This window comes from Indicator indicator, chromosome 14 (assembly GCF_027791375.1).
Source record: "Indicator indicator isolate 239-I01 chromosome 14, UM_Iind_1.1, whole genome shotgun sequence".
NCBI lineage: Eukaryota > Metazoa > Chordata > Aves > Piciformes > Indicatoridae > Indicator > Indicator indicator.
The window spans coordinates 9,725,124-9,747,986 of record NC_072023.1 but is presented as its reverse complement, the minus strand read 5'-3'; the positions used below and the strand labels follow the sequence as shown (position 1 = coordinate 9,747,986).

The following is a 22,863-nucleotide window of genomic DNA, read 5'->3' as shown; positions in this document are numbered from 1 at the left end:
GGAGCAGCGACACAAATCGTGCATGCATGTGTGTGCGTGCAAGTGAGACAAAGGAACAGGGAAAGAAGTACTGTGATGGATCAACGCTCCTTGAATCCCTGAGCACAGCAAGCTAGCCCCCATGGACACCTCCCCCTTACATACCCATCGCTGTAAGCTGCTGCAGCGGCTGCAGCGGCTGTGGCTGCTGTTGCAGTAGCAGGCTGTGCATATCTGTAGGCTGCATATCCACCCTGCAGGAGAGAAGAGAACTGACTTTACAGATACCTGCCCACCCATGCAGAGCATAAAAAAGTAAAATTAAAAATAAAGTCACACGCATCACAAGGAGAGGAAGTGTTTCAAACTGCATCAGCTCCCATGTCATGTCTGTCACAAGCATCGCCCATTAACTCATGTATATTCCTTTCCTTAGAAGGACCAGGGAGACTCTTCCATTATTCTGTTTAGCAGAAAGAATAAACTAAAAGCAAGTCTCAGCATGGTTATATCCTTGCATGAAATTAAATTTGTCATCGAGGAACTGAAAACCAGGAGAGCACCGAAATTTTCTGTAAAATGTAATTTTTATATCCTCTTCCACTTATGCTGGGGAAATCAGAGCTGGGTGCTTTCTGTAGAGCGTATATTTTAGAAAAGGGAATAATCAAAGGAATTCCTTTTGTCCTCTCTACCTCTACTTTAAGCCTGGGAAACCTGAAAGGCTGCAATTTTATTTGGTCCAAATGCATGAAAGCATCAATAGTTAGAAAAGACAGAAAGCAATCAGGAAAAAATGGTCAGAGAAGCCAGTCTCTGGTGGGCTCAGAACTGACACTGGTACCAACCACACCTTTCTCCCCTCCTTCCACGTAAGGAGGGAACAGGTTGGGGGAAATTATGCCCCAGTCTGTATTTTTGCCCACTCCTGCTGCATTTCTGCCCTTGCACACACTTCTAGAAAAGGTCTTCAAAATGCTACCCCTGGTAAGAGGCAATTACTAAAAATGTGCTTACAGCTGGGTCAACAAAATGGGAATCTTGACCCAGAAGACAATCTGGCAAGTCTCCTGGAACTTGTACAAGGAGCAGAGTAAGATCTGGTTCAAATGAGCAGCTCTGCACACCCTGTGGTAGTGACAGTTGGAGGCCAGTCACCTTTTAGACCAGGGGCAAGAGCTGCATGGCAGGCAAAGCAAAGAGGACTCTGAAGCCCAGGCTTGGTCATTCCTTCTTGTATACTTTTGAACACGTTTTTGTTACTTTGAGTGGTTGGGGAGCAGGCAATGCTAAAGGAACTGTGGCTTTGCTTTGCTAGAAACATAAAGAGCAACAAATAGCATTAGAAAAATCCAGATTGCTTCAAACTTTTCCCCCTTTTTCCCAACTGACATTTCAGAGTTTGAAGGATCAGAAAGTAAATTTATGCTCTTCCCCTTCGGGATAAGTTCAGCATATATGTACCTAAGAGTACAAGATCAGCTCTACTACAAGACTGGAAGTTTGCTCAGCAGAGCTCAGTTTGGGGATAACTGGCTTTTAAATTAGAAGGAATGATTTGAAATTAATTTTGGTTGCTTTTGTGGGACCTGCTAGATTCATGAAAGCTAATGTGCTATCCAATACAAGCCTGAGGATTCTTTCCTACTTTGGGGGAGAGGTTCTTGTAGCCTTTTAAATCTTCCAGTTAACAGATGAAAGACCAACACAAATCTACAGTGCTTAAACATTACCATACAGCCCGGAAGAGGAGATGTCACGTTAACAGTTTGCTCTTTTAATCTCATCTAGTTGTTTCAATCCCTGCATTTTGGACTGATGTTTTGGGGAGGTTCAGCTTGGTGTTGGCCTGCTATCATTGCAACACCATTACTCCCACCTTCACAACATGACAGAGGCGAGTGTCATGAGGTACAGCCTCAATCCAGGCCAAACCTTTACTGACTTGGCCAAATCAAGACAAAACTTTATACCAATGTCATTGTGGTACTCCCTTAAGTTTACAAGCTTCCTGAACTCTCAATGGGGTCTATCACTTGGGCATGGTGTACAAGCCATTTTCATTTGGCACTACACTCTGCAGGGCAGCTGGCTTCAGTGTATGCCTAGATTCCCACCTGCCTCACACTTCCCAGCCACATTTCAGATCAGAAGCCATTTCGAAGTGCCTGGCACATACTCTGAGCATGAGAGCAAGATGTAGTTTGAAACCAAAAAGGGTTATCATGTAATCTCTTTTAACTCATGTCTCTCATAAAGGAAAATGAAACCAAACCAAATCAAAACAAAAAAAAAGAAAAAGAAGAAGAAGAAGAAGAAAAGAAAAGAAGGGTTGGAATCAGGTGTGGGAGGGGGAATGGAGTAACATTTATTAATCAAAATTAAAAACTAAGCATGCTGACATCTGGAGCTAGAACAACCAGCAAAGTCACCACGTTCAGACTCATATTGGCTAGTTCTATCCGTCCCAGCATTCTCTTGGGACAGCAGTTTGCCCTAGGCTCTACCACAAGCTCAGTGAAGTACACAGCCTCAAGTACTAGAGCGTGCAGCCACAACAACCTGCTATTACGGAAACAGTCAGTCACCACTGGAGTTAACATTCCAACCTTAACAACTCCCAAAGCCTCCCCAAATGGCTCCCACCCTAGCCCTGTCCCACACCACAATGTTAATAATTATAACAAGCAATAACCCATCTGTTATATCAGAGAAGGGAACAGAGACTCCACTGAGAGATTTAGAGCGGGATGTTAACATTTCTTCAGTCAACTGCACAACAAACAAAAAAAAAAAAACAAACAAAACAAAACCAAAAAACAGGAGAAATAATTCATTGGAGAAATGAAGTTAAGAAATAGCTGACATGTGTATTGCTTTTTAACCATGCACTGATGCAAAATTGAAGCTACTGTTAATTAAAAAGGAAAAAAAAAAGATAAAGTCACAGAATAGAGATACACACGCATGGGCAGACTTGTTCAGCTCAAAGCTGTCTGCAAATTCTACTTGTGTGTACTTCAAACAAAACCAAAAATGGGGATTATAATGGCCATGGTACGTTCCTGTTGTAGGAGCAATGAGTGTGGACAGCTGGGGGTTTTCTGACACAGGAATGTATTTAGCACAACCAGCAGGTCCAAATACACCAAAACAGGGCAAAGGAACAAGGAGGAAAGCTGTGATTATTACTTGTTATTTTATAAATGCTTTCAACCAAGCTACAAAGCAAAGGAGGCGCTGTGCAGGTTACCTTACCCAGCTGATGCTCCTGTTTTCCATAACCAAGGACCCACCTATCATTCCATCAATGTATCTAAAGCCCTAGCAGTTTGTCCAATGCACCAGTTATTTTCTCTGGCTATTCCTGTTCACACACACTGGTATGCAGAGCTCATTTATAACCCCAGCTACTCAGTCCTACCATCTCTAGTGATTTCTGATGCCACTCACTTTGGATACTCTAGTAAATATAAATGACAACAGAGTAGAGCATCTTCAACAAACATGAATAATCATGTTTCCCAATAAAAGAAATAACAAAAACAACAACAAAAAAACCACCCCACCCCTTGCTAGCTGCACCATGCTCCTCCAGTGCCACAGCCAAACTGCAACAGAAGACACCACTGAGTGGCATAGTCCCTGAAACACAGGACAGCCATGCAAACTCCCACTCCATCTGTTTAAGCAAAGTGATTCCACAGGGAGAGGTTATCCATCTAGGATAATTTAAAAATCTTTAGCCTCATCTCAGAAGAAATGAGTGTGGTCAAGCTTCTTGGGAAGCTGTTAAGTGAGATGTTTCCATCAAAAGGGTAATTTAAACACTGCCTCAACAAGGACATAGAACAACTAAGGGAAAGGCTTATGCATTTTCTCTGAGCAGTAACAACCAAAAGGGCTGCTAAATCAAGACAGGTCCTTTCCAGTACAGCCTTGTGTACCCTCTGGAAAGCACATGAGAGAGAAAGGACACAGCCCTAAATGTTGCTTATTTTTATTCAACTTCTCTTTCTCTGAACATCCTGCCAGTGTTGTTGGGGCTGTGCTAAACCCCCTTCCCCACATGAAATGTGTAGCTTTAGAGCCTATCGATCTCAACTGTGCAACGACTATATTGGCTCAGGTATTCACAAAAGCCCAAATTTAAAATGACTCATCTGTGGTGTTATCATCCTTAGCTCAACCACAAAGCAAGAAAATAATGTTTGGTTTTTTTTTAAAAATCCTTTTTTAGATTGGATGACAGCTTTTACAATATTGTCATATATTCCCTGAGGTAACACAGACATGGCAAAACAACATACACATGAAGCTGCAATCCCAGCTAAAGCAGCATTCCAGCTACTGAGCATGTTAATGCAGATAAATGAGCACTTTAAGACTATACAGTACGGCTCAAAATATGTACATCTTCTTTTCCACTCTTCAGGTCCATATTAGGTGATCAATCCGATAAGAACATGAGGAAATCCAAAACTACAGCTTACTTTGTCAGAATATTCTATGCTGTAAGCCTCCCTTTTCTTTTTCCCTTGCTGCCATTGACAGGTGCACAAAGTGTGTTGCTGGCTGTCTTTACTCCAAAGTCTTTATGCCACAAGACACAAGTATTCCATACCCCTGGAGAAATGTGTAGCTCATGGTATCAGTTAGATACATTTAAAAACTTGCCAAGTTTATGTAGCAAGCCCAATTTTGGGATCTTTTATTGTATCTCAAATGTGTTTTCCCACCTCCAATGCCGCTTTAGAACAGAAGTTAAAGAAGCAGAAAGGGCCTGAACAGCTTCCAGTATTTCTGTATTAGAAGGGTGGCATACGTGCACCAGGAATGAGCATGAATGAATTAAAAGAGGTGACAGGACAACGGTGTCCATTGTAGCAGGTGCTTCTACATGGTAATGGGACAAGCATGATCTTGTTAGCCCTTCCACTGAATTTACATTCATATTATTATTATTTTTTGTAATGAAATGCCCCTCAGTGTAAAATCTGGACACACGCCGCCCTGCTGCAGCGGGGGCTTGGATCACACGTGGGTCTGCGCTGCCCTAAAAAAGCCTCTGTTCCCATCTCTAACGTGGTGCTGGAATGGTTAGTATAATTCAGTTTTTTCCACTGCAATCCACAATCTGATCGGTTGGCAGGTCACACTGGCACTCCTACCTGAGGTATTTTAGCGCTAATGATTGGTTCCTGTAAGACTATTCTATAACAGAACACAGGAAGAGCAGTTCAAAAAAACACAGCTGTGGAAAGAAACAATCATACAAACAGCCCACGGGGGGCTCACCAGCCTTTTCTTTCCAGTGGATGCAAGCACGCTTTTCACAGGCAGCAGCGGTCTTGGCACAGGTGGGCTCGTTTGGGTTTCCCCCCCGCCACCCAGATTGACCCCGTTGTAGAAGAAAGATAACCTTTCTTACGATCCAAAATTAAGCCCTCTGCATCCTGGGGCAGGTTGTTTTATGAATTCGGGTGTCTTGCCAGAGTGAGATGCATCCAACAAGAGATGGAATGCCTTCTTCACAGAAGGAATGGCTAGCAGGATGGTTGCCCCAGGAAAGAAAAGAGGAGTGAGGAAGAGGAGGAGGAGTAGAATGAGAAATCGGTGCAGAACGTATGCAGAAAAGGAGCCCAAACTTGGGACGTTTCCCCTTCATCTTGCCTACCGCTAACCACTTCCTGCCAGCTCAGCTCCTTTTCACCCTGCCTTGTCACAATACTGCAGACTCAGAAGACTCAAGGGAATGTCAGTTAAACTTTCCCCTCCAGTCCTAACTGAAGTGCCCTCTTGCCATCCTTTCCCCAATCTGGACAAGCCTTTCAGAGCAACCAGAGGGATGGAAGCACTGCAGTGAAAGGCACAACCAAACAGTGGGGCATTGGGACACTGGAATCATTCCACCTGTGCCAGGCAAATTGTTTAGAAGGATGACTGCACGTTTGGATTATGGTAACGTTTTCCTGAGCTACATCAGATGGCTCTAGACAGCAATAACATAGGAAAAAGCACCTCAATCCACCTTGATGTGTCCCCTCTTGTATCATCCTGCTTTCTGATAGTGAGACCAGAGCCACCAACAGCAAAGTCATCGGAAGTCCACCTAATGATTCTAACCCGGGGGTTTGTTTTAGCATTACATTATTACTGCATTACAGCACTAAGTGGTTACAGGCATTCCTCATTATTGAAGTATCTTGTCCCTAAAACATATTAAAATAAGCCTCTCTCCAACTGCAATGGAAGCTCTGAAGAAGCTTTCTCAAAAGAAATATGGAGTAGCCCTGCCTAGTCTTCCTTTTCAACATGACAGCTTCTTATATGGCACATTGTGAGGAAGAAGGCACTAAGTTCATTTGCTGGCTTACTTCCAGTAGCAAAGTCAGTGGTCTGTAAAGCAATGTTTAAGGAGTGAGGTTGGAAAACCCAGAACCCTCTGCAGACCTCGACATGGTTTTATAAAGGAATGCTTGACTAGGCAGCTTAGTCTTTAAAGGACTATGCATACAACAGTGTCCTTAAGAATGAAGAAATGCACCCAATGCAGAGAGCATGTCTTCCTCCTGCTGTAACTGCGTTGGGAAAAGCACTTTACAAGACACGACCCTTCGTATAAACCAACAAAATCCAATAGCTAATTCCATCCATTCATTATCTTAACTCTAACCCCAGGGTCCTCTTCGTAAATGTCAGGAGTAGCATTTTCAAAGGAGCAGGGAGGTGAAATCCCTGCCAACACCTGTGCCACTACTCAATACAAAACTTCCCCAGCTCTAAGGAGCTATTATCTACATTGCCATAAAAGGGAACTCTGCTAGAGCTAGGCCGACCACAAGTTGTGATGGCAATAGCAGACCTGAATGTTTTGGCTTTGAAAGGCGTATCTTAAGATAGCTCCTCTGCAACAACTCTCCTTCAGAGAGGAAACCAATCTTCTCACTGACCAGTCAATCTCTCCATCTGTGAGCTACACAGATGCCCTGGAGATGTGCAATACAAACTGGCTGGACAGGATAAAGGACAGGACAGTCTCCTGTGGCATCAGAGCTAACTCTCAAGACAGGAGGAGGCTGCTGACTTTTCTAACCCAACATCTCCACGTATTTGTACTTTACAATTCCCCAAAGAGGCGAGAGAATCTAGCCTATTTAGGTACCGTTTCTACCAGCAAAATGAGATGTCAGTTTTCACTCTAGCAACTCAGTCTCAATTTTTAATCAGTCCCAGTGTCTTCCCCAAAGGGATAATCTCCACATCCCAGTGGCACATGAACATTTTTAAACAAACAGCTCGTTCAGTTTAGTGTGGGCTGCACAAATCAAACCTGAAAGGGCCCCAAGAGGGGAGAGAAAGGGGAGGGCAGAGGGGAAGAAGGAAAAGGAAGGTCTGAGGCTAAACCAGTCCTGTTATTTTTATATCCGAATTATGTAAACTGGAGAAGTGTTGAGAGAAATTTTAATTCACTAATCATCTCTCAGGCTGATTAGTAGCGGTGTGCATGTGGGGGACAGGACACCCATTTAACTGACCCTGGCAATGATCAGGAAACCCAAAGGCTTAGGTCTTGCACCCAGGGGCAAGCGCAGTGACAGAGAAGCATGCTTGCATTCCTAAATATATAAATATATATATCCACAAGGAAGAAGAAAACTAAAGTAAATGATACTTTAAAAAAACCAAACCAAACCAAATCAAACAAACGGAAAAAAAAAAAGAAAAGAAAAAAATTTAAATAAAAAAAAAGGCTGGCTTGTCAGGGGTTGGGGACGAGAAGGCTCCGGTGTTGTGTACTTACATAGAGGTCAGCACCGTAAAATCCGTCCTGGTAAACCACACTGCAGAAAATCCACACAAAAACAAAAAAACAAAAAACAAAAAACAAAAGAACAGAAAACACATTCCGGTTATTGAGGACGGCAGCATGCACATGCGTTTTACACAGGCAGGTGATGTATGAATCCACAACCTGGGCTTTTGGCAGGAGCAAATCAGCAAAGAGAATGTGTGCGCACGCACGCTTAGACGGCTCCAAGTCATCTTCCATGGCATGCAAAGGGGAAGGGGCGGGCAGAGGGGGAGACAGTATGCAAAGGAGAGAGGGAGGGGAACCACCATCTTGTACAATAAAAGTAGACTCTAAAAGATCTCATGTCCTGAAGAAGAGAAACAAGGGTTTAGAAACCTCCACTCTGGTTATTCTCCTGGAATGGTTTTAGTTACCCCCTAAATGCATAGAAACATTGGCTTCATGAAGTGGGTTTGTGAAATCAAGGAGCCCCTCAGAAGGCATCCCAGAGGGGCTGGAGTCACCTATGTTGGAAGCACGTTTCAGAGCGTTTGTATGATTACATATTTTGAGCTCCACAGGGCTGCATGACTTTGTTTCTGACATCCATACATCACCTGCTTTTGCCCTGCACATTAGACATGCGATAAGATTTGGCTGATCACACAAGCATGCAAAGTATTATTATTCAGCATCTTAAAGAACTGATGCAACACCTCAGAAAAACAAGTCAATCAATTCTGATCAAAGTAAACACAGAGAAATGTAATTAAAAAGAAAAAACCAAAAATACCCACAATGCATTGCTTTCACAAGCAGAGATAATGAGCTAAAAAGGTTAGGTGACTGGTCCAAGGTCCAAGACTTGAAAGGTGCAGTGGGAGTCCCCAGTAGTAATGACCTATTCCATAGCAGTGAGGAGCAACTGGAAGGGTTTCCATGGGATGGTACTTTTTCTGCTTTAAACCACGGTTTTCTTTCTCTCAGAACTTCAAGCAGGAAAGCTGTTAAACCAGAGCCTGGGTTCCCAAAGAGTCACTCTCATATGAGCATTTGCTGGCCTAGGATTATGCAGCTTGCTTTTGGGGACAAGGGTCAGGGAAGGTTGAGGAAGGAAGAGAGGGGATGCCCCCCACCCACCTTGAGTTCAGCAGGTACTTCATACTGAGGAATTTCCTCCTGTTTTTCCTTTTCAACAGCTCTGCACAAACTCACTCAAGGCTTTTAAAAGCAGTAGCCCCATCTGTGATGTTTATGGATCTAATGTGCATGACTTACCAGTAGCATTAAGGAAAAAGGTATGGAACACTAGCTTTTCTTTTGATTATAATTTTTTACTCATTAGATGGAATGTGAAATGTTGACAAGAGCCTGCCACCCTCAGACACCCACCTATTGTAAGGCACGCACACACAGAAAAGCCCAGCAATCTTGCCAAAATTCTGCATGCTATTACTAAAAAGGAAAATAAAATAAAAAGAAATCTGTTGCAGAGTTAGCTACTGCTCGAGTAATTTAGTCTTGCTGTCTTCCCCAGGAAAAGTATACTCCATTCCAAATGGATAGTTACTATGGCCTTCAAGAGCATTGGGAGCAGGTATGAAGATAGAGACCCTTGTTAGAGGAAAGGGGGAGCCACTTCAGCAGGGAGAAGCAGGCCATAAGATCATGTTTGTTGAAGCTGTATTTTTACAACCACATAACAAAGAATTTGGCTCCTGGGGCAGTGACTTACATTGCTGGGTTCTCTATCTAGGACCAGGAGTTTTAGCAGTGATACTCCACCTGCTCCTGCAGGAAAGGCAAACGCATGACAGAGGAAGTGACTGTCGGTTTATGAACAGGTTATCAGTTTTATCAGTTACTCTGAACACAATCAGCTGGTTGAATATAAGCATTACCACATTGGATCAGGCCACTATTCCTGTAACTTAGAATCCTGTCAGTAAGAGATGCTAGCAGAGCTCTCCAGAAAAAAAAAAAAACAAAAGCAACAAAAACAAAACAAAACCAAAACCAAAAACCTGCAAGGAACACTAGTAACAGGTAAGAGTAAGACCTTCTGGGTCCAAACAACCAAGTACACATGTACCCTCTTGTCTCTCCTTCAGTTAGGACTTGACTAGCACTGATTGCCAGGACTGAAATTTAGCAAGGTTTATTTACAAGCTAGAATATCCATATTTATGATTCTTAATGCTAGCAAAACCTGACAGAATTCCTTCATTTGAGAACCACAGAGACCATTCTGGTTCTGTGGGCTGACCAGAAACATGAAACAGCCCAGCAGCCCATCAAATCTCAGTGGTACCTGCAAAAAGTCCACCAGCTGAGCTAAACCATACCCATGAGAAAAAGTAATATGCTGATTTTGTAAAGCAGCATCATATCCTTTTGGGGTACCAGCAGTTCACTGTGTTGCAAAAGGAAGAAAAAAATCCACTCCAAACCCACAAAGTTCCCTACTGCCTCATATCTAGTCTGACTTTTATCTACTTTGGGCTTTGAGTCAGTGAATCCTCTATATATTTACACTCCTAGATTAAATTATTCTTTACTGTGGCCAGCCTACTCTTCATATAGGTACTTAACGAGCATGAACAAGACAATGACTACCCTATAGTTTGAGAAATAAATTGATCAAGCTTACTTAGTTGTGATATATTTTTTTTTTCAAACTGCTTAACTCTCACACTTTTTGGTTCCAAGTGCAATTTGTCAGCATTTCTGTTCAAAAAGCGTGGCTAATGCAAACCAGGGCAATACTCCAGCATAGGTTTTACTCATACTGTGTATCAGAGGTTATGACGTCTCCTTACTTCTGCTGAACACTGCTTTGGTTACAAATTGAAGGTTGCATTTGTATTCTCCAGTCAGGCTCAGGTGACTATCCAATATCCTCTTGTAATTGCTAAGGTAAAAGTAGCCTTCCATACTCAGGGATGTACATTCCACATATGCATTACTAAATCATAGCCTTTTAAAACTATTAAAAACTATATGATTTCTTGTGCCTTCATCTGGAGCATCAAGCACTATACACTGCCTGAAATGACTATGACCTGACTGGCCCTCGGGTCTGATCCAGTATGGCAATTCCAGTGAGCTTTTATTGATCTGCATTATCTATTACTTTAATTCTGCTAAGCTCTCAAATGCAGCGATACCATTAAGTTCTGCAACTTAAAATTTAAACACCACTAAGGTTTATGAAAACCAATTCTTCCTACCAGGTTTGACTTAACCTGCAGCTTGCTTTACTGTCATCTTTCACGTTATTTTGTCTTGATCATTCGTGTCTTGCTGACTGCTCTCACAGTGTCCACTTTCCACTTGCCAGGAAGAAAGCAACTGCTGCAGGGTAAGGTGTCAGGAATGTGCCATAGAGTGGTGCCCATATAAAGTGGTGGCTGTCCTCAGAGCTTACTGCACCATGGAATTCAATAGCACATTTTGTATTACTCCATCAGGAATCAAACTCCCTCTACAAACTACCTTGTAGAGATTCAAACTATGATGACAATAAACACCAAAATTAGCTAATTACGTTCCAGTGGTTGGGACTAGGAACATTTGTGAGCCTGCCTTGCTTACTGCTGTCCTGCAAATGCTTACTGGGTAGTAAGCTGCCCATGAAGACATGAAGTCAGCAGGGTCCAACAAACTCAACATAATTAAAGTAAACACAGTCAAGAGACAGTATCTGGAGGGAATAATTATTGGAGCCTGGCCCATAATCCAAATGAAAATAAGCCTTTTATATGGGACTCAGGCTGGATCTATAAAGACAAGCCTACAGTCCTTGCCAGTGACTCATAAGAACCTCCTGCTCAAGAGCACTCCAGTTGTTACTCCCAGGGGTGAAGAGCTCATTCCCCTTCCCTGGTGCAAGTATTTAATATTCTGCTAGACAGCAGCACTTAACTCAGCTTTGCTTCTCTGTTTTACTGTTGAGCACTTCCTAATAAAACTGGACTGGGTCATTTTTAGAGCAACAGACATACAAGTTGCAGGTCAAAGGCTATGGTTACAGGACATAGAAGATGAACTAGGAGTGGTAGCAAAAAAAGAGGTGGATCTGAAAACCTGAAAGAAACACTGTATTTGGAAGGCCAATGTGTTCAGACAAGAGGTTTCATTTAAAGTCTTGCAATGAATTAAATACAAACATTGCCAGATTTGCTGGAAAGCGAAGCTAGACAGATACATGACCACTGCAGCTTGCTTCCTGGAGCTCTACTTTAAGTATCAGACTGGACTCTAAAAGGAAAGGGCCAGAGTCTGCTACAGAAGGTATTGCAAACCTATCCAGAATACATTGGGCTGTCTCCTTGCACTGATGTGTGCCGCTTCCACCTCTCTTTTTAATAAAGGATTTATCATTTATGTTCTTCACTTTTCGGGTTAGTCTAGAAGAAAAGAAAAGGGTCAGTCCAATTCCCTGTGCTGGCAAGATTTCATTCCTATTCCTATTCTTTCTGAAAATGTTGCCTGAAAATATGGCAAACAAAATTCCAGAGACAAGCAATATGGATAAAGCATCCTCAAGATCAGAAACACAAAAAGACAGTTTGAAAGGGATTTGCTGATTTATCTGTCATTCCATCACACTTAAGAGAAATAAAACCCCATAACGAAACTCACATACAAACCTACTTCCCTATACTTTTATACAGCAGCAACTGCTCCACTGTATTACTCGTGAAAAGTCAGAGGGCAAAGAATGCTAAGGCCATGCATTCACCAGTGCTTCATAGAACAGTTAGAGGAATGTTGGACTTTCATTCTCCCTATATCCCAAACACTCCCAGCTTTAAATGAATGGACTTGATTAATCTTTGCTTTAAACCTTTTTAAACCGTCTCCAACAAAGAAAGCAAATCCATTGTGGGTAACTGGCTCTTCTGTGTCCTACTGTCAGATGGTGAGGCATGAAGGTAATGGATAATATTCCTTATTCCTGGGTATGAAAATGCAAATGAAGTGCAAAGAGCAGAACCTTTTCAGAAATTTTAGAGTTTTACTCCTTGTGTCCTTCTCAGCAGCACTATAACATATTGGCTCAACAGATGATGGATACTATGTAGACAAATTGCAAAATTATGAGAAGGAATCCATCAGCATTTTAAGCTGTTGCAAATATTGAAAGTTGTTTCAGTCCAGTACTTAACATGGAAAAATTTAGATTTGCCCCCACTAAATGCCACCATGTGCAGAATGCTCTGGCACTAGCAATACCCTGACTCTCACCATCCAGACAATTTTAGTTATTTTTTGTTAACTTATTAGCTATTTGACACGGTTGTGCAGAGCACTCTGCTCTCATGACCAGTGCTTACCCTGGGTAGGCAGGGATGGCTGTGGGAGGTACTGCCCGGACTGCCCCATACACTGTCCTTCCTCGGCCCCTCAGATGTGCTCCCCGAAATGCGGCTGCTGTGGTGGCTGCAGTTGGGTAGGGGAAGCCTGGAACTGCAAAGACAGACAAGGTGGAGGGTGAAAAGGATCCAAGCTCCGCCCCAGAGAACAACCACCTGCTTCAAACAAAGTGACACAGTAGCTCCACAGCGGTGGGACATTTTGCATCAGTCCTGCAAAGGGGCATGCTTATAACCCAGCAAGCACCCATTACATACTTCCTGCTACACCATGGCCTTTCAGGGAAGAGGGGTTGCAGAGAGGTTTGGCATGCAAGAGGTTAATGCTTTGGCATGCCTCACCCACCACATACAGGGTACAAATCCCCCCACCTTTTGACACCGCCATGCAGTCTGGTTAGAGTCTGAGAAGCGCAGAGAATTGCTATCAAAATAGCAGGCGGCTCTTCCAAAACTGCAGAGGCTCTTTAAAATAATTTGTCAAGAGGTCCTTAAAGTCCATCAACTTACATCAGTCTCTTCCCTCCTTTCCCCTCCCACTCTTTGCCACCCAATCCTCTGTATGTTCATTTTAAAGCCTGAAAGACAAGATATCCCATATAACAGCAGTAGAAATTTCCCATAAAGTGCCAGTTTACTGTGAGCCCACCTACAATTAACAAGTGTGACCAGTGACTGGCTCCATGTATAGTGGGGCCTGTGTTATTGTGCTTTACACTGGAGTAAACTGACTCATGATGAAAGGATGTAAAACCTTGGAGGCATCTGTAAACACATAATAAACAGATACCCAAGAGGGAAAGAGTCCCAGGGTGCAAACCCAACCCAACCAGTGTCCAGATGCATGCCACTGGGGGCCCTGCAGACTCACAGTTTAGCAGCTTGTATAATACGTACTTCGGAGATTTGTCTGTTTTGTTTCTTTGATTTCAAAAGGAGAAGGGGGGCAAGGGAATGTTTTATTCCTCACACACACTCTCCCCTTGTTCTGCAGCCTCCTCATCACTCAGAAAGACCCATCCACCAGTACAGAAACACACTGCAGATGAACAAGTTACAGCAACTGCACAGTGTACTTTGCCTCAAGGTAAACTCACTCCCAGTGAGACCCATTCTTTCAAGTATATATTGTACAGACTGGAGAGAAGAAGGGTAATAGGTCATTGTTAACTCAAGCACAGTAATAACATGGGAGCCAGCAGGGGCTACTTACTGATTAAAGGAATGTAAGTGTTAATACCCCCCCTTCCCGACAGGGGCACTGCGGCGTCATTGCCCAGCGAGACATCTGCTTGAAAGCTGGATGCTAATTGAATGAAAAAAAAATAAAACAAACAAAAAAGCAAAATGTAAAAAAGGTTATAAAGAAACAACAGAGTGAGAACATTAAACACCACTGCAGTTAAATGGCAGAAGTGGAAGCGTCTACTTAAGCTCTACCTGCATATAACTCAGGGCCGTACACCGCTCCAACCACAGGACTCAACTTCCAACCTGAAACAACAAAGACTGCAGTGAATGCCAAAATCTACACCAAGAGAAGGAGCGGGCAGCGTGGGTAGGGGAAACAGTCTCTTGCATGCGCCCCAGCTTCACATGCACAGCTCTTTCCAATTTCTGCTTCGCCTCAGTCCCCCTTGGTGTAGATGGAGGCCAACTGCCTTTTTCTAACGTCAGGTTGCTGTATCAGAGGGAACAGCAAAACATTAGATGATCCGCAGCACAGCAAAGGCTGAGGGAATGCCAACTACCTCTCAAGTGCCCTGCCACCCTCTGTTCCCTGCATGACCCTTGATGTCAGCTCCTCCAGCTGCTCCCTGCTTTCACTGGGTATGCTGCGGATCCAAAACCTCTCTAACGCCACCAGTGCAGACTGCCACCCTGGGCAACTTACAGCCTTAAATTCTCAAAGCATCCTTCTGTCTTATTCACTAGAAATCTGCTAAAAAGCAACACTGAATTACGTTGCTAACTGAATTACACATAGATAGTGCAGAAGAGCAATCTAGTCTATTCATCTCAGTTTCTCCTCTCTGTTACTTTAGTATTTCCTGTCCTCTTTACACTGCTTTTCAGGTGGAAGCCTTCCCAACAAACTGATTTTCATTTTATCTGGATAGCTGGCAGAACTGCAAATCATCAACATGAAGCCTACAGGAGAACAGCCCTTAAAGAAGTTATGAGTCATGTATGAGAGGAGGAACCCATTTCCAGACAAATCCAGGAATCTGTCTTTCCACCCCCATCCTATCACAGGAGAGAACGGGTATAAAGCTAACAACATGATGTGAGCTGGCTTCCACAAAGCATTCCTTTCAGGAAAGCTCTCAGTTGTTCAACTTGCAATCATAGAGGCTTTTTGATTTTTAAAAAAATCCATACCCTTCCCCTGTCTCTCGGAGTCTTGATGCACTTACTACACTTCAACATGACTAACCAGACTAGAAACCATATGAACAACTTTGTGAACTGCAGCCCATCAACAGCAACCCTTCATCTGCTGGCAGAGCATCAATGAGAGATGCAATGCATGCTTCCTCTGCAAACCTGGGTGCACTGCTGCTGTGCTGCCCATCCTGATGGCAAAATACTCGAGTGGTAGCAATGAGAGAACTAAGAGCAACCCTCAAACTTAGTCATACTACTGCTCGTGGGTGTGCCTTAAGACTGGCCTAATACTAAACGCATTTCCATAGCTTTAAAACTGCCTTTAAATTGCTGATTGTGAAAGCAACATATTCCTGCCTATTATCAGGGTTTCTCCAGCAAGCTAAATTTTGACCAGTCATATGCATTTTCTGCCCTTGTTTCAGGACAACACAACATAGCTACATTGCCTTTTGCTACAAAATTTCCTGGTTCCTTTCAGACACAAACTCAGAACCCCAGTCTTTCTGCTTGTCCCTGTTTCCCCAGCTCTATAATCACTCTAAGATTTATCTGCCAAGAGCCACAAATAAAATTTGTATCTTCTAACTTACAAGTCTTACATTGTAACCAAAATGGATTCTCGCACTAGCAACTACCTGTATGTAGCCCCCTGATTTTTTGTAGCTGTTTGGGAACATTTTCAGACCAAGAAGAACATTTTTGCTGTTTCAGGACAAAGACTGAGATTTGAAATCTCAGTATTTAGTTCTGTTGAGGGAAGGATGACTTTTTATGCTATATATGCCTATGCAACAAAATTACTGCACAGACAGAACCACCAAGATATCCTGACAAAACATAATTCTTCATTATCCAAACAACTCTGTCTTTCTCTATTCAGGCTCACTGGAAAACGACTGAGCACAGGCACAGTCTATAACAAACAGCAAGCACACAAGCAGTGCAATGCCTCTGTACTCCTGGTTGCTTGGGGACAGATGCACTTTTACGGTTAGAACTTAAACTGAAGTACATCCAATTATGTAAGTTTCTAAATGATGGCAATGAGATTCAGGAGTACTGCACATCCCACTGCACAGCATCAGCTTGCAGTAAATGGCAGGCAATCCATCAGGGCTTGGTTTCTTTACCCAGCTTGGCCATGTTAGACATGTCACCACTCCTATCTCTTCCTACTTTTCCATCTGTATAATGGTATTCCTCCATAAATCCTTGAGGGTCATACTGAAGGATAATGCTATAAATTAGTGTTTATGGGGTTTTGTTGTTTCTTTTGGGGTCTGTTTTGGTCCTGAGGAGAGGTGATGCCTCTTCCCTTCTGCCTGTCTTCCAACTTTTCAGGTCATCATTAGTACAAACAGTCTCTCTTACCATTTGCGTAAGGTGTGACCATCTTCTTATTGGTCATCACTCGTGCAGTGGCGTTGTTAACCTAAAAGTAAGAAAGGGAAGGGGGAGGAGAGGGAAGGAAGCACAGGACGTTAGGGAAAATGGTGGAAAACTCTCCAGTAAAACACACACACACACACACACACATTATACTTCTCTCAGCGAAAAAAAAATTAAACTAATTTTATAAAAATGCAATCTTTAAATTACTTTTAACAGTTGCCATTTAATTATAAAAGTTAAGCTAAACATGGCATTTTAAAACTATGCATTAAACAAAAGGCCAGTGAGAGTCAAGTGCAGATTCTCCACCACCACACCACGTGCTTATTTTCAGCTCATGGATCAAAAGGGCAAAATGTTGGAGGTTTTGTCCAGGCTCTGTTCAAGAGGCAGCAATAATTTCTGCAGCCTAGGACAAGGGAATTGAACCAGGTGACAGACAAGCTGACTTGTTTCTCAAGCTCACCACTGAGACTGAGGCCCAGCAGGTTACTGGCAGGCTTACTTTTTACATAGAAAAAGGCTACTTGGAGTCCATCAGCTTTAGATTTGACCTTCTACAGGTTGAGAAGATTTCTGAACACCATCAAGCTTCTGGACTGTCTATATTCACCAACTTCCTCCTCATAATTTTCAGATCTTTTTCCAAATTATTGTTTCCTTGTCACCAGTCTCATGGAGCAAAAAGAAAAAATACATAGCAATACACTTAGGTCTTTTTTTAATTTTATAGTGTCCTCCACCCTCTTTACAGAGCTCTGTGTAGTTTCAAGCAGTTTGATTGCTCAAGCAAGTGGGGTGTTACCACAGAGATGGTGCTGATAAAGAAAAGATGGACCAGTTTGGAAGCCAAGTTACTGCAGCCCCGTGTCAGACAGCCTCAAAGTTCTTGCAAGGAGGGTGAAGTCTTTGTACAACCGCAATAATTTATCAAAACCTATGCCAAACGGGAATTGAGTTCAGGGTGTAGAAGAAAAAAAAAATGATATAAAAATAAAAGCTGCCTTGGGTACTTGAGATTTATGGATGGTGAGCTTATGCAGGGTGGGGAGTCTGGAAACTACATTTTACTCTCATTTCAGCCCCCAAACAATAGAAACATTACACATTTAAAAAGAAAGAATGGGAAACAACAATGATGAGACTGAGAGCATGCAGTTAAACACACACAGATAAAAGAAAGAAAAAAAAAAAAAAACACAACCACAATTGATTCAGGGGGTGGGGAGGGGAGGAGGAGAAAGGAGATAGGGTCTCACAGACAATCATTAAGATGGAGCGAGTGCCTGAAATCAGCTGCTACAGCAAAGTGCAACACAAGCACTTAAAGGAAAAATTGCCAGAACCGATCAGAAACCACCAGTCAGCAAGAGATCAACAGCTGCATTTAACCAAATAAACCAGGGGGGAGGGAGTAGATAGAGAAAGAAAAAGAGGAAAACAAACAGTAACAGCTACAAACAGGTCTCAAAGAGAGCAGCAGAAAGAAGGGGCAGAAAAGAGAGAGGAAATGGGTGCATTAATAAAAACCAGCCAAACTGGAGTTCAGTAACTCTGAGTAAGATGTGCAAGGGGAAATCACCATGAAGTCAGTAATCAAACAGCTCAGACTGCTACAAAACAATAATGTACATCCAAAGTCCAGGCGGCATTACTCAACAGCATTGAAAATAAAAGGGGGAGAAAAGGGAAGGAGGTGGGTGGGGACAACAAGTCAAATCACATTTCGTAGTGTTAATGTGAGATGGCAGATGGATTTTTTTTTCTTTCTTAATTTTTTTTTGCAATTTTAAGAAAAATCAAATTAAAAAATAAAAAATAAAGAAGGAAAAAAAGCTTCTTCTCTAGCGCTTTTGTTTCACTTACCGCCAACTCGTACCATCGCCAGCATTGTGTATAGTTACCATGGAAAGAGTGAGTCAAGTGAAGGGCCCTAAACGCTAAACCATCGAAAAGGGAAATAAAAAAACAAAACAAAACAAAACAAAAAAAGCAAAATATGCAGACATCTTACTCAAAAACGGCGGCTTTTTTGTTTCAGTATTTTTACTTCTTTTTTTTTTTTTTTTTTTTTTTTTTTAAGAAAGAGGGAGGTAGGGAGGGAGAGAGGGAGGGAAGATGCCAGTTAGCCTTCAGCACAGTGGAACACCAAACTGGTCAATACCAGGCATGCCCGATACATGGCCATATTAGCCAGCAACATTAACCCTTTAACCCCCTGTGGTGAGAGCTAGAAACATTAAGGATTAGCTTTCACCAGGCTGACTCTTGACAGCAGGCAGGTCAAGAAACCAGCAGTGTGTATAGCACAGTCCCTTCAGGGCTTCTGCCCCATTTCTCCCATCCCTTCCCACCAAGGGCATCATCTCACACTTGGGTGGAGGAGAACTGGCCTCATAGGAAAGAGAGGATACTGGCTGGCCCCCTGCTTTCTTTTTTGGACACAGAGTTAGAAGTTGGACAGTACTCTTTCAGTTAGTTTTGTTCAGGCCTGGTAACAGGAAATCGGAGCCTCGCAAACTGAAGCAAAGGAAAAATCAAGACAGCAGAAGGGCAAAAATTTGGAGTGACTGGGGAAAAAAAAAAAACAAAAACACCAAATAACTTAATAAAAGAAGAAAGAAAAGATAAAAATACCCAAAACAACAATAAAAATATTCCATAAGGGGTGTAAACTTTTTATACATTTCAGTGCAGGGAGGTGAAAGACACAGACACAAACACACACGCACACACAAGACTGGGATCCAAATGTGAAATAAGTGAGGCAAGACACAAAAAGAAATCAAAAGAATAAATATAAAGAAGAAATTGAATTACTGAAGACATGCACCTCGATTTTACGGCCCTCTACCACGGTGCCGTGTAATTTCTCCCTGGCCCTGTCTGCATCAGCACTATTCTCGAAAGTTACGAACCCGAATCCCTGCATGCAGCGGGAGAAGGGGGGAAAACATGCACATCGTTATATATTGAAATACTGATCTCTAGGTAAATAGAGAAAAAATATCACAGTATGAAATCGACATCAGCACAACTCAGCAATAACCTCCTAGAGTCACATTGTTGGTTCATGCATGTTTCATAAATGAAAGAAATTAAATTTGATAAAATAAAGGAACTGTAATCATAAGAATAATAAGAGTAATTAAAAAAAAAAAAAAGAGAAAACATAAAAGCAATTGAGGCCAGACCAAAAAAGAAGTACAAAGTTACTCGAGAATTTTTTTTTGGGGGTTGTTCTGTTTGTTTGTTTAATACCATTAAACCCTGCTCTGACACAGGCAAGCTGGTTAAAGCTCGAGCAGGGCTCCTATCCCCTCTGCTCATCAGTGCACATGCTTTGCAGGAGCCCTCGCCCACCCCAAACACAGCACAGGATGTCAACACTGAGCAGCACTTCATTCTCTTGAAAAACTGCTCTGAGAGCAAGTGGCGAGCTGAGATCACGCCTGGCACCGGGAATTCTGCGAAGGTTTGGGCAAATCAAACACTGAACCTCACTTTTCATTGCCTGTAAAATGGAGATAATAATAATTACCTACCTTAGAAAGCTGTTGAGAGGAAGGGCTGTGTAAAGCATCCCTTGTAAACTCTTCGGGGCACAGTGCATGTCTACTCCTATGCCTGTAATTTCCCTAATAATGCATGGAGCCCTGAAAGTAAGCAGGGCTTCTGGGTGGCACCATCAAATAAACAGGCAAAGATTTAGTGTATCATATATTCTAGCTTAAAAATTTTCCTAATGGAAGTGTTGGACTCGAGCATACATCTCAATACCTTAACACTGATTTGTTGGTAAAGGTAGGTTTTATTTCACACTGCTGACTCACTGCTACCTCTCTCTACCCCTGCTAGCCATCTTACTTGGTTTTGTTCCAAGATGGCAATCTCTGCATTGTGGATGGAAACAAAACTCTGCCTAGAGAGACTGTGACATTTGACAAGAAACTGGTATGTCCTCCTTGGAGCAGCCACAAAGGCTCAAGGACTATTAAAACATCCCTTTACCTCAACAAATTGGGGTTTAGGGCATCCATGAAGGCACATGCAACACACCTGTCCTACATGCGCATGCTGCTGCCAACTCGTGCAGTCATGTAACAGGGCACAGTAAGGGATCATGCTTCCTTCCATGGAGACAAGCATACTGACACTGAAATGGAGCCAATGTAGCTAAAGGAATTCGGATTTTAACTAGTAACAAATAGTATCTTACTAGAGTCAACTGTGATGAAATATTCTTCATGCCATTACAGAGAGCAGGAGCAAACTTTCTTGTATTTTGCTTTTAGGGTATTTTAAGAACAGAAGCAACTGGCTCCTGTGGCTTGGTCTAAAGCAAATACAGGTTTAGCATAGAGAGAGTAATCTCTGCTGGCTCAAATACCCTCAGGGGCAGGAAGAACAAAGATTGCATTTGTTGCAATGGAAATTCCTGATACTAACTGGAGGGGCAAGGTGATGTGAATGATCTAAAGCTATGCCTTGCCAGGGAAAGGGCATGCTAGCCTCACAGCTCTCTCCAGGCACCTTGAGGTTGACAGGGACTGGACCTCCCCCAAAAAATAGCATCTTAATTTCTAAGCACTGTTAGCAGCCAGACACAAGCAAACCATCACTCTTCAAGTGCTTTTTAAAGGTCCTTACAACACTAATCTTAAAAAGCTCAAGCCTTCTGCACATGCTGGCCTTTATAATCCACAACAAAGTTTCCAGCACAAAACTGCATACTGTGTAAAATGCAGAGGTATGTTTTCTTTTCTTTTTGGTGGTGGTGTTTGTGTTGCTTTTTTTTTCTTTTTCTTTTTTTCCTTTGTTCTTTTTTCCCTCCTAAATGGCAATTGTAAAAGAACTTAGCCAAGCACTGCAATGTTGAGATCAACGACAGCATTCCTTTGGGCACCAATTCAGTAATATAAAGGTTCAGATAATTTCACTTCTCCAGCTATAAATGAAAAATTAACAAAGCAATGCTTTTTTTTTTTTTCCAGAACAGAAGTTTTCTGTTTAAATGAACTAAAATTTAAGCTACAAGAGACAGGGGATTAAAACAGCCCAATTGCACATAACTCTCAAATATGTTGCAGGGAACCAGGCTGGGGAATGCAGAGGGTATAACAAAGCTGATTATGAAGGCATAGGGTATTGTGTCTGCTTCAAAGACCCCCTACAGAGAAAGGCACAATTGAGAAACAGAGCAACACCTTTCCCTCTGTTTCTATATAATGGGGAAAAAGCATCTTTAAAGGGCTGGGGAAGGAGGGGAGGTAAAGACTGCAGTAAGATCCTCTATTTCCCATTTCACATTAAAATTTCTCTTTGTTCTAGACAAGCCTGTGGAGACTGAACGAAATTTATGTCTTCAGTGATGATGTCAACTGAAAGCTAGAGAGCAGAGGGAAGGTAATTTTTCAGACATTAATCTGTGCAAGCTGGAATCAAACTAAGACTATTTTAATTCACATTTGTTTGCAATTAGTGAAGTCTGCATGGGATTTTAAAAACCACATTATCACTAAATATCTTTAAACTGAACAGGAATCTTCAATATTCTAAATAAGTTAACTCAAGGCAGGGCACAATCCACATGCAGACTATGTAAATAATTAACAATGTGAACTAAAACAGAATTAATCTGATTCTGAACAGCATAACTACTTAACCACAATTTTTTTTTGGTTTACTGACAGATCAGTCCTTCATTTGTGCAGCTCTCTGTTGCAAGCCATTTAATACCAGTGCTGAATTAATGCTTTACATAGTTGACTGTGTCAGTGTCATCATTTGTCCCTCCTTGCTTTTTCTTCTCAATGCATCTCTTAATCATTCAAATTTTTGTTAGAAAAAATAGGTAAGCCACACTTGACATTTTTATTATAAGTTTAAAACTTAGCAATTATATATACATATACACATACAGATATT

General features: G+C 42.1%; 1 protein-coding gene across 1 annotated transcript in view; it reads right to left on the bottom strand.

The window, feature by feature from the left end:
* The window catches only part of RBFOX2 (RNA binding fox-1 homolog 2), a 168,004-nt gene that overhangs the window by 2,198 nt on the left and 142,943 nt on the right, over nucleotides 1-22,863 (bottom strand). Inside the window, exons 6-13 of the mRNA XM_054386856.1 lie at nucleotides 19,769-19,861; nucleotides 16,915-16,975; nucleotides 14,593-14,646; nucleotides 14,366-14,458; nucleotides 13,114-13,246; nucleotides 7,784-7,823; nucleotides 2,675-2,751; nucleotides 145-233 (exon numbers count right to left, since the gene is read on the bottom strand). Coding sequence (XP_054242831.1) covers nucleotides 145-233; nucleotides 2,675-2,751; nucleotides 7,784-7,823; nucleotides 13,114-13,246; nucleotides 14,366-14,458; nucleotides 14,593-14,646; nucleotides 16,915-16,975; nucleotides 19,769-19,861 — 640 coding nt within the window. The remainder of the gene's footprint in view (nucleotides 1-144; nucleotides 234-2,674; nucleotides 2,752-7,783; nucleotides 7,824-13,113; nucleotides 13,247-14,365; nucleotides 14,459-14,592; nucleotides 14,647-16,914; nucleotides 16,976-19,768; nucleotides 19,862-22,863) is intronic.